Source organism: Scophthalmus maximus, chromosome 5 (assembly GCF_022379125.1).
Source record: "Scophthalmus maximus strain ysfricsl-2021 chromosome 5, ASM2237912v1, whole genome shotgun sequence".
NCBI classification, from domain to species: domain Eukaryota; kingdom Metazoa; phylum Chordata; class Actinopteri; order Pleuronectiformes; family Scophthalmidae; genus Scophthalmus; species Scophthalmus maximus.
This window is the reverse complement of record NC_061519.1, coordinates 8,087,151-8,102,013: the sequence shown is the minus strand read 5'-3', so window position 1 is coordinate 8,102,013 and position 14,863 is coordinate 8,087,151. Positions and strand designations below refer to the sequence as shown.

Genomic DNA, 14,863 nt, shown 5'->3' with positions numbered 1-14,863 from the left:
ACGCTGACTGACTGTGTGAGCTAACATTTACAACCACATCAACTAAAGAATTAACAGACCTGTCTGCAAACAAGACAAGTATTTCCATGTATCTTCCAGCCTTGACTCTGTTCCTTGTCAGTAGAAAATAACTAGTCCTTTTTTGAATAAAAAACCCCGTAGACTATGATTAATTTGAACCTGGTATTAGTTCAGACCTCTGACTTGAACATATTTCATGCTGTGTCCATAATGGAACTAAATAGATGTTATCAATGGGCTATTTGGCTGCATGCATCTCTCTATCCCGCATGCACACTTTTTCCCCCCACAATTCTTTTAACTTTATTGTCAAAGTGCAGCATACAAGAATCCAGAACAGGACAGACAATCAGCGATAAACAGGACGCAGCTGAATCAAATAAATAAATGGCATTTCAAATAAAAATAATAATAAATAAAAACAGGTCATACTCCCAGGGTCATAGAAAGTAATTCTTTGTTTGTCTCTTTGTTTTTTGTTTTTTAGTAAGGGCTAATATTATAAATTCAGTTCCATCATAAAATGGTTCAAATGCGGCAATGACTTAGAGAATCTGGCCTCATGAATGTGGAATTTGGCGATTATAATAATGAGATTAACCATGTATGTCAGAGGGTTTGCTATCACATTTAAATTTAAATTTAAAATTTAAATTTTTTGTTACAAAATGAGCAGATTTATTGAAAACAAAATTGTGTATGTCCTCCCAAAGCCCACAATCAGTCCAGGTGAGGGACTGTGACGTCACCCCCCCCCCCCCCGTTTTTATACATTATACATTATATCATCCCTTGAGTTCTCATTCATTCTTTTTTTTTTATGACTGACTCAATGTCAAATATGTGAGCTGAGAGTACAGGTAGGCTAAAGGCTATTGTCTCTATAGTCTCTGCACACTTCAGTATTCATTTATTGTACTTTTTTCCCCCCAGGCTGCACTGCATCTGTAAACCCTCCTTGACGGACAGATGGAGCTCCAGGGGCCTGGGTGGTGGGCAGCCTCCAGTGGCCCGTGCGGCGCCTGGGACACCGCCCACCCCTCAGTCCACATGCTGCACGGAGCCCGGGCTGCAGGTCCCAGTGACGGAGGCGGGTCCGGTCCGCTCCGGTCCGGTCCGGTCCGGTGTCTGGATCCAGTCCGCGTGTTGGAGACGTTAACGCGCCCTTTAAAGAGCCGGCGCTGACGGGACCTGCCGAGACTCTGCCCCCGGTCGTTCCCCGGGACTAGTTGCTTCGCGCGGCGCCGCGCGGCTGGAGAGATGTGGCGCCGACTGGCACTGCTGCTGCTGCTGCTGCTGCGCTGCGCTGTGAGCGCGCCGGACCCTCCGGAGGCGGACGGACGCGCGCACGCGGGGGGAGACGCTCCCGCCGAGCCCCTGGAGGATGAGCTGGACAACCAGGAGAACATCGTCAGTCAGGTCGGTGGCATGTGCTTCCTCAAAACGCGTCCTCCGCCGCGCAGCTCCGTTTGGGGGAGGCATGGTTTGGTGACAAACTGTGTTCCGCCAACGCACGATGAACTGGATGAAGACATTTCACAGATTAAAAAGAGGCTCTCATCTCAGTGGAGCAAATGAACATGTTCTATTCATAAATAGAATACAAAAATGAGGCTCCTCTTGTATTTGCATGATCCTGTTCATTTGTAAAAGTTTATTGAATTGGAATTAATCTGTACTAACCATGCTGGAAAATGAATAGACAATTCAGGAATTCAACTCAAAATGTATGTGTATAGCCCATGATTGAGCACTTGCAATGCGGTTTACACACAACACATGTAGACCTAAGTAAAACAAACAAAAAATGATGTAGGCATCATTAATACATGAATTTGAATAGTTCATCCGCCCACTCATCCACACACACACATATGGGCCTTATGGTATTACAGTAGTCTAACCTTTGGGAGGTGAATGCAGGAATGAAAGAGCAACCCGGAGAATGATGGGAAATATCAATATTGCCAAAACTTCAGTTTGATTCCCCCTCTCTCTGTGAAACCCTGTGTGATCTCAGGTGTCGTGTGTCAGGTCCCTCTTCAGTGGCTGGCGTACTTGGAGCAAAACATTTATGAAATTTCATTCACCTCAAACGAAAAGCGCTTGTAAATTCAAAGCACTTGTTCTTTTTCTGGGGCGCAAACAAAAATCGTATTTCCCGTATGAAAGCTGTATTACGGAGACACAGCACTTTGTTACTCTCTATTTCTTTTAAACGCCACCCAGACTCCACAGTTTGTCAGTTCAGCTTAAATGGTGTGGTAAATCACAGGCCCAGAGCGCTGTGTGTGTGTGTGTGTGTGTGGGCGCACACCATGGTAACAGTTTGCATCACTCTGGCGGTTGGTTATGTAATATCCTCCAAATGTAAGCGCTCCAAACCAGAAAGTGCCTGTTTGTAAAAGCCTGTATCTCTTTTCTTCCCAGGCAGCTCACCACTGCTGCAGCTGCAAATCATCAAAATCCTGTCTCTTGCTGCCACTTATTCTTCTAGCTTTCATTCATGTGTTTATAACTGATATACAGTATTGGTTAACACAGTGTTGAGAACAAAAGGGTTTCAAAGTTTCCCTCCATCTGAGTAGCCTGAATAAAGTGAAATGTTGTCACCGAGACAGATTTACAAACGTTGTCCCTCTTTCAGTTGCTGGGTGATTACGACAAGGTGAAGACCGTGTCATCAGGCTCCGACTGCGTGTGCCGCTGCATTGTTCGGCCAATCAAGCGCCACGACTGCAGCCGTATCCCTGACAGCGGTGCGCCATCACCGTCCCAGGACTTTTACACCGTGGAGACGGTTACCAAGGGAACAGACTGCAAGAAGTGCGTGTGCATGGCTCCGACCTCAGCTGTCAACCCCTGCGAGGGAGAGTACAGGTTTAAAAAACTACAGGAGGCCAGCAAGGACGACATCAAGGTAGAAACACTAAGTCACTTAAACTGTATCTATATACGCTGATGATGACAAATAATCTTCTGATGTAGTAGTGTAAAGATGAGACTCAATTTTTTTTTCTTTCTCCTCTTTCATTTTTTCTGTGTCGTGTATCTTTTGTCTGTTAAGCTGGCGACCATTATGGACTTGCTGGAGGGCTCTCTGTATGGAATGGACTTGTTAAAGCTCCACTCTGTCACCACCAAACTGCTGACCAAGATGGACAACATGGAAAAAGTGAGGACGTTTGTACACACACACACACACACACACACAAATGTGCACAGTATACTGCTTTATCAAGGCTGTAATTTCCACTGGGTGTGTGGGTGACTTGTCCCCCTCACTGTGCAAACATTCAGTTTGATTTACTCACTAAAATCCGTCTAAAAAATTGGATAGATTCATCCAGGTTGCCTTAATGTTAATAAATTTCTATTTACTCGCAACAATTTTAACTGCACGTATGTAAAAAATTACATTACGCTGTGGCCATCAAATGTGACATTCAATCAGTATCTGACCGGAGACCGGTCAGATCCCCCTCTGTCTTTCTCCTTTTCTTTTCTATCCACTCTCAGCTGTTGGTCTTCTAATAAAGGTATACAGTAGAATCCCACCCCCCCCCCCCCCCCAAAAAAAAAATTCTCTGTAAAGGGTCTGCCCGCCACAATGAAGATAATATAATACAGACTGGCAGATGGAGAACAATACGAACGCTTTGAGGTGCACATGCACAGAAAGAAGTAGCTCAACATTTAACTGTGGCTTGGATTGATCTACACTTCTAGAGGGTCATTACATGTCATACCTCTAGTAGTTTAGGAAAAGTGTTCATGTGTGTTTCATTCATGTTTTTTGTGTTTGGAGTAAAAACCAGCCTGTCTGATAACAGTCATGTCGCAGTCTGATGTTTGAAATGAACATTAACTGAAGCTCCCGACCCTGTGGCCTGCTGCCACATGATTGGCTGATTGGATAATTGTATGAATGAGCAGAAGTTCAAGGTGATTGTGTAGTTAGTGATCGTGTTCCATCAAGACCATATTTTCCATTGACCTTGATGCTCCCTGTCTAAGTGATACTGGTACTTGTTGAGTTAGTTCATGAAGAACATTGGCCTCTTCCTGTCGCTTTCAATCATCCCTACTGAGGTAATCAGACAGTTATCTGGTGGTGTGAGTGGTTGTTTTCTAAGTCTAGGACACTGCTATTGTCCGCCTTATATGATCTTTGTGTATTCCAATGCATCTATGACAGGAGTTGATTTTTTACATGTACCTTTTATTGCAAGATATGTCACATGAATTGTGTTCAGAGAGTAGTTCTTGAAACACTGGCTATGCCCATTCACTTGTTTTCTGGTATGTAGTGGGTTTTTTTGCTTTCAGACAATCAACGTAAGTTTAATGTTTAGTCTTCACATTCATCCTGTGTCTGTGCTCCCTAGGCCTTCGCCCGCAACTTCACAGAGCGAGCAAGAGAGAAAGAACGTGCGAAGGACAAAGCAAAGGAGAAGGAGAAAGAGAAGAAGACCCAGCAGAAAAAAAAGAAAGTGAATGATCTAGGGCAAGCTGGGCAGAAAAATCGAGCACCCGCCTATGCCAACAAACAGGTATTAGCTATTTGAAAATGTGTGTCTAACAGATCAGAAGCAAAGACAGACAAAATCAACTGGAAAGAAGCCTAAATCCTTTAAAAACAGGCCTGCATGTTGCTTGTTCTGTTGCAGAAGAATTATGAAGATCAGAAGAAGAAGCAAGATGGTCTGGAACAACAACAGCCCACCAGCAATAAGACAGGAAGTCAGAGGCCAGTCAAAGAGAAGAACAGCATGGTCATCAAGGGCATGACCTTTTACAAAGCAGAAGAAGAGAGCTTTAAAGGTTCAGTAGGTAGGATTTGTAAAAAATATCTTTATGTCATATTTGCTGAAACTGAATGAGAGGGGGAGAGCGAAGAATAGTAAGTCTGGAGCCTCTCCCATGACTGATATGTATAGTAATTATAACATAATTACAATGACTTGATGGCTGAAGTAATGACAAATTTTAAAAACTGTCTTGTCCCATTTTGATACTGAAGATACTTCATGGGACGTACTGATCTCTGACCAGCTGCCACCTGCCAGGACTTTGCCCATCCAGAATCCAGGACCTGCACCCACTGTTAGCACAGAACCAGACCACAAGGACCTTTCATGGAAATCAAGCAGTCGAGCACCAACCCAGCGACCAACCAATCCGCCCAGTACCACCCAACAAACCACAACTGCAACCAAAACAGAGCCCACCACCATGGAACCAACGACTGCAGTAGCCGCCACAACAGCTCTAAAACACACAACAACCAAACTGATAACTACTTCCCCACAAACTACAACTACTGCTCGGCCTACCACACCTGTCACCCAGCTCAGCACCTCAGCGTCTGACACGAATATAGGTCGGCCTGTTGGTGCATCTCCCACGGCAGGGTCTCAGCTGGGATCCAAAAGTCGACTCAGCTGGACCGAGAGCCCCGCCGACAGACCAAAGACCACCAAAAAGCCTGGTGAAGACACAAACAGTACAGCAGTTTATCAGTTAGTCGGTGCCAATATTTTAGGTTGTTGATTCTCACCCTCACCTGCCACACGTGTTCTTACAGGGATGTGTAAGGACACAGTAGCCAGCCTCTCTGATCCAGTCCAGCACAACTCATACGGCCTGAGTGACGGAGCCTGGATGAGAGACGCACGCGGCCACGGCACCGTCATCTACCTTACCAGTGGTCACTACGGCAACAACCTGCTAGAGTTCAGAGACATGGACACCTTCAAATCAGGTATGTGTGTGTGTGTGTGTGTGTGTGTGTGTGTGTGTGTGTGTGTGTGTGTGTGTGTGTGTTTTTTTTTTGTCTTTAAATGAAATGAATCCAGTAAAAGTCATGTACAGTTTAAACAGTTTAAAGCATGAAAGGTCCAAAGAGGAGACTCAATTCAATGTTTCAGACTCCCTAACCCGTCTCATGAAACATCTGCCGAAGCTATTCCATTTCGATTGTTGCCCTTTTGGTCCATTCACATTCTGTTGTTGTTATGGAAGAATTTTGTAGTAAGTATTTTTGAATAATCTTAGTTATATGGTGCTTTAGGGAAAGGGAGCCCTAAAAGTGGTATCATTAAAATATAGCCCTACGGTAATATCTAGATAAATATTTCTAGATTTTTTGCATGAATAATATTAGAATAGGTCCCTTTAAACTCACCACCTATTAAACTCCTTCAGAGACATGGAAGTTCAAGTAAAATGCTGCTAAAAACAGGATTTTCTACAGATAATGGATGGATTAATTACACCTCAATATACAGTCATGGTTTCACTTGTCTGTGTGTTTGTGAGCCTGTTTTCTGTGTGTTCCTCCGGCTCAGGTCAGGCAAGTAATACATACAAGCTGCCCTACAGTTTCACCGGAACAGGCCACGTAGTGTTCAGTGGGGCTTTCTACTACAACCGTGCGTTCAGCAGGGACGTCATCAGATACGACCTGAGGCACAGATATGTCGCCGCCTGGACCACGCTGCATGATGCTATACTGGAGGAGCAAGCTCACAGGACACAAACTGACGTAAGGCTCCTGGTGTGCGTTGTGTGAGCGTGGTAATTGTGATGTTACCCCACAGGAAACACTGCATGATGATTTACTAGGGGATCGTACACTCGGGACCTTCGAGGGCCATTAAAAGGTCAGTGAGGGGAACAAAAGCTCTACAAATCACTGTAGAGGTCAAAGGGTGGATAGTGAGGAGTAGATGTGTTTGTAGGTTATCTTTTCCATTTTAAATTCAATTCACATTACTAGATTTGGCAAGTTACCTTACTCTGATGAAAGTGAAAAAGGATCCCAAAAGGAATGAGTAAATATTCTGGGAGATACCTTTATTAGCCTCGTTTCCAAGGGTGAGATGGGGGGATCAACACCAACGTCTGTCAGGAACGCCTAGAGGTGCTGGGCTCAGTATGGAGGAACACTTCAGGACACACAGAGTAGATGCAACAATAAAGGTGTTCACTACAAAATGTGCAAAAGGTAATAACTGACAAAACTATCAAACCTAAGTACAGGGGAGTTAATGACGAAAGTTGCAAGGGGAGGGTAGAGGGTCCAATGGGGGGGCAGGATATCAGACTTAATACAGCTAGCAACACACACACTGAAGGGTTATGTCAGGCTATCTAGGCATAAAGACGCTGAAGACATGTCTTGTTTGTTTAATCGGCGCACCAATGAAAATGAAATGAAAACAAAATGGACAAAATGAAAACAACTATTTGTGGTTTTTGGGGGGGTGACGTACTGTAACTGTTTACAGACAGTAAACATAGGAAGCTCAGGTTTCAATGTCAGTCTTCCTACAGACAGTGTTAAAGCTGAGAAACCTTCACTGTGACTGTTCATCTCTGTGAAGCTGTGTGTGTGTGTGTGTGTGTGTGTGTGTGTGTGTGTGTGTGTGTGTGTGTGTGTGTGTGTGTGATTTCTAGCATCTTATTGCTGCATTATGAAGCTATTTCTGCTTGATTATTATTTTCAGTCAACACTGAACACCACTAAAACTCTTTTACTATATAAATTGTGTGTGTATATATATATATATATATATATATATATATATATATATATATACTCATACATACAGTACCATTTCAGTTAATGAGCTTTACAGGTGTGGATACTGGCAAGGTAATGTAATTTCTATAGAACCTTCCAGACAGACCACCACAGACTAGACCGACTACCGTGTGTTAAAGCGTTACGATGTTTACAAAGGGCTCTACCACTGTGTTTTAAAATGTAGTTTTGAAAGTGGCTAATGTTGGGACTACAACTGCCAACAGCATCGCAACTAAAAGCAGCTTCGCCACGTTTAGCTGTGACCCAACGATTTCTGTCTGGACTTCATTTAATGACGGAGAGTTTTGCTGCATCTTGTTGGTTTCTTGCTGCTTTGACACAATGAGTCTATGGGACCATTGGAATGAGAGCTCAGTACTCACATTGTACTTCATGTAATGGTTTTAAGGAGCAGAAGGTGGTAAAACCTTGGTATTTGAATATGTGCTCACCAGGTGGAGTTTGCTGTGGATGAGGCTGGTCTGTGGTTACTCTACCCTGCTCTGGACACAGAGGGGTTTCACCAGGAAGTAACAATGCTCATCCACCTCCATCCCCGTGACCTTCAGCCAATACGGAGCTTTCGCACAGGTCTTCGGCGCGGCCGCTACGGAAACAGCTTCCTGGTTTGTGGCGTGCTTTATGCCGTGGACAGTATGGAGCGCCGCTACGCCAACGTGACATACGCCTTTGACACGCACACACTCACGCACACCGTGCCGAGCCTTGCGTTCACGAACATGCATGCACACACCTCCCAGCTGGCTTACTCCCCGCTGGACAAGAAACTGTACGCCTGGGACGATGGACATCAGATGATGTACGATGTCATCTTCGCATATTAGCACAATGAATGGACACAAGGTAGAAGAATGAATGGTTCGACGGATTGGTCAACATTTGAGCAAATCCAGCAAGAGGTCAAAACAAAGCTGAGGACAGAAGAAATAAGAGATCAGCTGAACAGATATTTGATCAGTATTTTGTGTTTCAGTTTAACTGAATGTATCCAACTCAACTGCTGCTCTACCACACACACAATAAAGGTGTAACCAAAGTCTACTCTGTATATAAAGATGGACAACATGAAAGCTCCAAAAGAGAAGTCAGATCATCTTGATTGGTGGCTGGCTGCAGTATTGGTCACAAACCCCACCCCCTCCATGTTAGCGGATGGACAAAAATAAAGTAAAATTGTCAAAAAGTCAAATATATTATTATTTTTTCTCGAACATGGTCTCTGCCATTTTAGGTAGTTCTTATCACACGGATGTATCTTCAAGTCTTCAAGTCTCTGCAAAGTTTGGTTTTAGTTAGTTATTCACTAAAAAAACAGGCTGAAACGTTATGATTGACAGCTGAGACTGACAGGTTGAATGTGTGTATTGGTGGGTTCAAGATATTTTGAATTAATTTGACGCGGAGACGTTTTGTCCATCTTCATAGACAGTCTAAGGTATGAACCAGCCAGGGCCCCATTTACCATGATGCTTCACAAAGCTAACAGCGTTTTTCTATGAACGCTCTTAAATTTTCTACATGTGTTTCACATAGCAGCACTAAAGAGCTTCTTGACGTCAGCTGTCAGTGGTGCCGATGTGTCTGAAACTCAAGCTTCACTTTAACTGCCTCTGAGCCGTGCTGCCCGCTGAAATTTGCATCCATCACCAAGCGTAAATGTTGCAAACAACACAAGGAAATGTTTTATTCCTGAAATTGTTCAGTACAAAAACGAAAACATAAGGTGCAGTACAGCTCGCAGCCGCCAATAGTTCATGTCGCCATGTGGAAGTTTAAGAAAGCAAATTGTTGGTTTGATTAAGCCGCTGCTCGAGCCTATGCGGTGAGTCCTGTTAGCGAGGACATCAGCTCAATAAGGCAAGGGAAATGTTCAGTTAATCTGTGCTTGTGTCTTGCTTTTGTTATTTTTTGTCGTTTTTTCTAATCAAACCACTGATGTTCCTTTTGCATTAAACATCACTAAAGACAACATTCACATAGAGTCTTAAAACTGACGACAACATAAAAAAGTCATGTAGGTTTTGTTTCCTCCTGCAGGTTCTGGAGCATTTTAATATGTTCTTAGCCTCTTACATATGGGTAGGAGGTACTTGTTAATATATGATCACCTCAAAGAGCATCTTCCGTTATGATGCCTTGGGGTTTGTAAGTTTGATTTTACAATCATTGGCCTCAAGGCCCTCAGAGCAGCACTCACATTTCCATACACAACATATATGTGTATATTCTGCTAACGACAGAAGATAGAGACACCATCTCCTCAAGTTCAGTATATTGATGAAGCTGATGATCGAAATCTGTACTGTATGTTTTTATAATGTACATCTGCTTAACATGTGGCCTGTTTACTGTCAGTCGTGTCAGGTAATGTTCTAATCCTAAGCTTTAGTACAGCTGGCAGTGGAAGAACAAACCCTGGAATTCTTTGTGCTTCATCTGCCGTTGAAGTTAAGTTATTTCAAGCAAATTTCACTCCAACACATACTGCAAGTCCACATGCAGCTTTGAGTGTTTAAAAAAAAAATCTCAAGACAAGGTTGATCTCAACTGCTGTAATACAAGTTTGCCTTTTTGGTTTGTTAATTTATAATAAAATGTCAAAAAGATGAGAGGGGACAATCTTTTTCCATCACTTTCTCTGTCTTTCTGTCCTCCTCCACTGCTCGTCTGGTGCAGCCTGCTGCGGACATTATTTTGGGGTTGATTTAGTTTTCCTGGAAGCAGAAGAGCCACTGGAATGATCCCAGGCTGGAAAATAAAACCCAGCTGTGACTGGGAATACTCAGGACACACACCAGACCTTCTGCATGTTCGAGAGACTTTGCATTTGTATTCCATTCCAGTCTGGTTCGCCTTGGTTCTCATTAGATCAGATGAAGTCCTAGCAAACTCCAAATAACAGAAATAATCATCAGATTTGTGACAATAACACGTTTTCAATGCAGGAGAGCAAACAGGGAGTTCATATATCTCTGCTTCATGGATTAAACAATGAGCCTTTGCTCCAGTCTCGCAGCTACTCACACATTGCTGGTTGCTGGTTGGTTGGGGGTGGTGGTGGGTTAGTCGACCACCGAGCAGGAGGCAGAGCAGAAAGATGCCCATTCATATCGTCTGCATACTCAAAAGAGACTCGCTGAGGGCTATGAATGTATGTGTGTGTTCTGTGTTAGTTTTTAAACCACTTCATCTAAATGTCTGAAAGCATGAGGACCACACACACACATGGGCGCACTGCATCGTACCTGGTTTAAAGATAGCTACAATAAAGAAAGAAAAAGAAAGAGAAGCAAAGAACAAAAAAAGGGGATCATGACCTCCATTAATACTCCCACTCATTTTTGTTTGACTGTAGCTGAAGAAGTGGAAGAAATGAGGGAGAGAGAGGAAAGAATAAGAAAATGGAAACCGGGTGAAATTAAGAGTTGGGAAGATAAATGTGAGGAGAATTTGAGAAAAGTTCTCCAACCTACGTGACCTTATACCTTCTGATACAGCCCCTTAGCATCTCCTGATATTGTGCCCCCGTGACAGCAGGCTGCCAGTCTGATGGACCTGCGTTGTCAGGCTCACAAAAAAAACACATGCAGCTGTATGGTTGTGGAACAGTCGGGCCTAAAAAAACAAACCAACAACAATAAAAACAACAAGAATAGTTACTATGGCCGCTAGTGGTCCCCTAACAATAACACTCGAAGTTGGGTTGTGATATGATGCGATGAACACGAGAAAGGAGAGAAAACGAGAGGGAGGCATGTGGAGGTTGAATGTCAGAGGTCACAGGAAAGGTGGAGGGGTAGAAAAGAAAACAGACTAGAACCTATATGGTGTGAGATGTATGTTGAACCTCACGGCAGAGGAGTGGGTTGGACCAGGTGGCTGAGGCAGACGAGGATGATATAATAGTCGTGGTATGACGGAATAAAAAGCATGGAGGATTTTCCTCAAGTGAATTATTTTGTGGTCAAGTGATTTAGTATATCATTCTCAATAGCATGTGCAATGTTGACTTTCCTTGGAACCATGTGGAGAAGCAGTCATGTGTCAAACTAGGGAGCAGACCATTGATAGGAACATTTTAGGAAAGGTTTTAGCTTTTGACCATCCTACTGTGTTTTTTCTTTCTTCTTTTGCAGGGGCAGGTTTGATGATGCAGACGCTAGTGTGGACGGGAGAGCCCTGAATGCCCTGAGATAATGTAGTGTTGTGATGTGACGCCATACAAATAAAATTGAATTGAAAATTGAAACCATGGGCGAGAACCCAAAAAAAGGAAAGGCAACACCAGTGTCAGCCCAATGCTCCAAAATGATTTTCAGCTCTCATCAATATAATAAGACACAGATGAAAAATTGACATAGTGGTGAACAGATGATTTAAAACTCTACAACAGATGATGATGATCATCACCATTTGTTTCACAAACCAAAGGTTCCATTCATATTCAAGAAGTAGAAGCGTAAAATGTTTCCAAACACAGACTTGGGGCTTGATTGCTGTTATAAGTGTTGTGCATGGACATTGGTAATAGTACCATTTGTCTTAGCAATATAGTTGATCAGTTATGATTATCAAAAATAATAAAATATGAATATTACAAATATTTAATAATAACTTAATAATAACTAAGGGGGGTAGTCACAGGGTCCTTACATCACATTAACCTATGAATAAATACAACAATTACACTAAGTGAACACACTGACTCAAATCAATACAGTACACTTACACGGTTAAACATTCCTTTGCTTAGCTGTGTTGCGTCCATGGAAAAGTAGAAGAAGAAAGGTCCTTTTGTCTGCGTGCTACCCGTGTCAATGAAACCTGTGTGTTTCAGCCCATTCACAAGTACTGGTGTAAAGTGTTGTCTATCTCACATGAAACAAACTGATCTCACTGGCCTTGGCATAGAAAAAAGAAATACCTGCTTGCCTTTCAAGGTTTTCTGTGCCCCAACTCCCCACAATAAAGGCATTTAACATTTTTTTCTTGTTGGTCTTGAAAGATGAAAATGCAAGGTCAACAGGTCATGGTGGTTTCAATACTGTGGTTACATTTACAAAATGCATGGACTTTGCTTTAGTTTTCAGCAAAACCATCAGCGACAGTAGACAGGAAATACTACAAAGCAGGGGAGACATAAATGGGGAGAACAGAGCAAGCAGAGGTGAAGCGAGGAGGAAAGTCGTGGAAAATAATAGAGGGAATGGAGAAGTAGAGATGAGAGGAGGAGGAGGAGGAGGAGGAGGAGGAGGAGGAGAGGGAGTCAGGAGAGGGAGCTAATGTATCCTCCAGACATGAGAACATCTGGTTTGTTACTCTGTGCATCTCAGACAGACGGAGAGAAATACCACTCAAGTATTGACAGGAAAGAATTGTTGCTGTGCTTAATGACTGAGACAACATAAAATGACAAGCAGCTTGTTTAGCTCATTGGATATTAACAATGAAGAATTGGACAAAGACTATGAAATAGTTTGAGGTTTGAAGATGTTAAATCATGCTGCAATCACACACAATGGAAAATCACTTAGTTTGCCAAGTCTATCTGCAGCAAGACGCTGAGACTGTTTATAAGAAATAGAAAAACATAATCAGTTGATTCTGGAGAGCTGAAAAATAGTTCTTGCATGAGTCTGCACATATGTCCTTTGACAGACTCGCCAAAAAACTCTTTGGAATAATTACTGAAACCACAATTAGTGAAAATCACCTTTCCAGTAAGGCCAATCACACCAGCAGACATCTCCTGAGTGCTTTTTGGGTAGAAATCCCTTCTAGTTGTCCAATGAGCCCCGATACGAGAAACCGCAGGGTCACAGAGCAGAGGGTTTGAAAGTGACTCACATCCTCCATTAAGTCACTCCTTTGCGCTCCTGCAGTTGTTCCTGTGACTCTTCACCAGATCAGTATACAGGAAGCAAGTTAATGAAAGTGTTCTTCTGGTCTGTTGCTGACAATGAGCAAATCTCCAGTTTCAAACGTTCACATGAAATCTTTGCTTATTTATGACTCTACTAACTGGTCCAGACTGCAGCAGGACACATTCACATCTATAAATCTGATCTGTCTAGACAAAGACAGGAAACAAGGGCAGAGAAAAGGTTACAACATGCAAAACGGATCCCCAGACCGATATCGAATCATGGTTGATGTAGTTATGTGATACACGCTTCAACAACCAGACGCCCACATTAATCAGATCTCATTTACTCCAAGTAAATCCTCACCAAAGATTATCCCCTAAAACTTGCGAAAAATTGAGAATACTAACTTGTATTCTGAAGAAGTTTATTACTGGACAATGACTTTGTAACATAAATGTTCTTCTAAGGGGCTACAAGTACCAGACAAATAAAATGATTCAGAGGATTCAAATGCAGCATAAAAGCTGTGTTTTTATTAAAGAGGGGTAATGACCGGGGTGGCCAGCAAAGTTCACTGAACCCCGAAAACCCGACTTTCGCTTTGTCACATTTGTCGCATTTTCATGCTGGAAGAAGCCATTAGAACACGGTCAACTGTGTCCATAAAGGGATAAACACGCTAAGCAACAATTCAATACATTCCCCATGACATTACACAATTACCAGCAGCCTGGGCTGTTGACACAAGGCCGGCTGAGTCCATAGATTCATGCTGTTGAGATTCTGAGCCGAGCATCTGCAGCCTCAGCAGAAATCCAGATTCATCCGACCAGGCTACGTTTCCCAGTAGCTTCAACTGTCCACTTGACTCAACGGTCAACTGGACAGTGGTTATCCGAGTTACCTTAGCTTGCCAGCCTGTCACCTCTCTCATCAACAAGGTACACAGACCGGTTTATATCTGTTCAGTTGTGTCAACTAGGCTGTTTATGTAGGGTTTCTATGGCAGAGGAGACAGAACTGATGCCAAAGCAAGCTGCTCTTCATTTTACAGTCTTGTATCTTGAATCAGTCTTGTATCTCTAAAACAGTATACTTCTCTCACTCAACCGGTAACAATACACACAATCCTAGATTTACATTTGACACTTTAGCCAAACTTACTGAAAAAGCAGTCATTTCTTAGACTCACTGACCCTCTACCACCCAAACTTTCAAAAGATCTTTGGTCAAATTTGGGACCTACATCCCCACATATTATTAATTTTGCATGAACATCTGGTATCATCCCCACTAGCTTTAAAACGGCTGTGGTTACACCTACTTAAGAAACAGCATCTTGATTCAAGGTCTCTGAATTCAC

At 42.8% G+C, this 14,863-nt stretch overlaps 1 protein-coding gene across 1 annotated transcript; it reads left to right on the top strand.

Moving 5' to 3' along the window:
- The first annotated feature begins 1,033 nt into the window (after positions 1 to 1,033).
- olfml2bb (olfactomedin-like 2Bb) lies at positions 1,034 to 10,239 on the top strand. Its single transcript, XM_035635042.2, has 9 exons — positions 1,034 to 1,440; positions 2,669 to 2,941; positions 3,089 to 3,196; positions 4,410 to 4,574; positions 4,692 to 4,854; positions 5,045 to 5,512; positions 5,609 to 5,785; positions 6,372 to 6,568; positions 8,068 to 10,239. Exons 1-9 carry the CDS (start codon positions 1,282 to 1,284, stop codon positions 8,455 to 8,457), a joined length of 2,100 nt encoding a protein of 699 aa, XP_035490935.2. The 5' UTR covers positions 1,034 to 1,281; the 3' UTR covers positions 8,458 to 10,239.
- The last annotated feature ends 4,624 nt before the right edge of the window (positions 10,240 to 14,863 follow it).

What these genes read in the sequence shown, in the direction of transcription:
- olfml2bb (XM_035635042.2), top strand. Translation starts at nt 1,282, where the DNA reads ATGTGGCGCCGACTGGCACTGCTGCTGCTGCTGCTGCTGCGCTGCGCT. An exon ending in CCAGCAAGGACGACATCAAG is followed by an intron (nt 2,942 to 3,088) that starts GTAGAAACACTA and finishes TTGTCTGTTAAG; the next exon opens with CTGGCGACCATTATGGACTT. An exon ending in AGATGGACAACATGGAAAAA is followed by an intron (nt 3,197 to 4,409) that starts GTGAGGACGTTT and finishes TGTGCTCCCTAG; the next exon opens with GCCTTCGCCCGCAACTTCAC.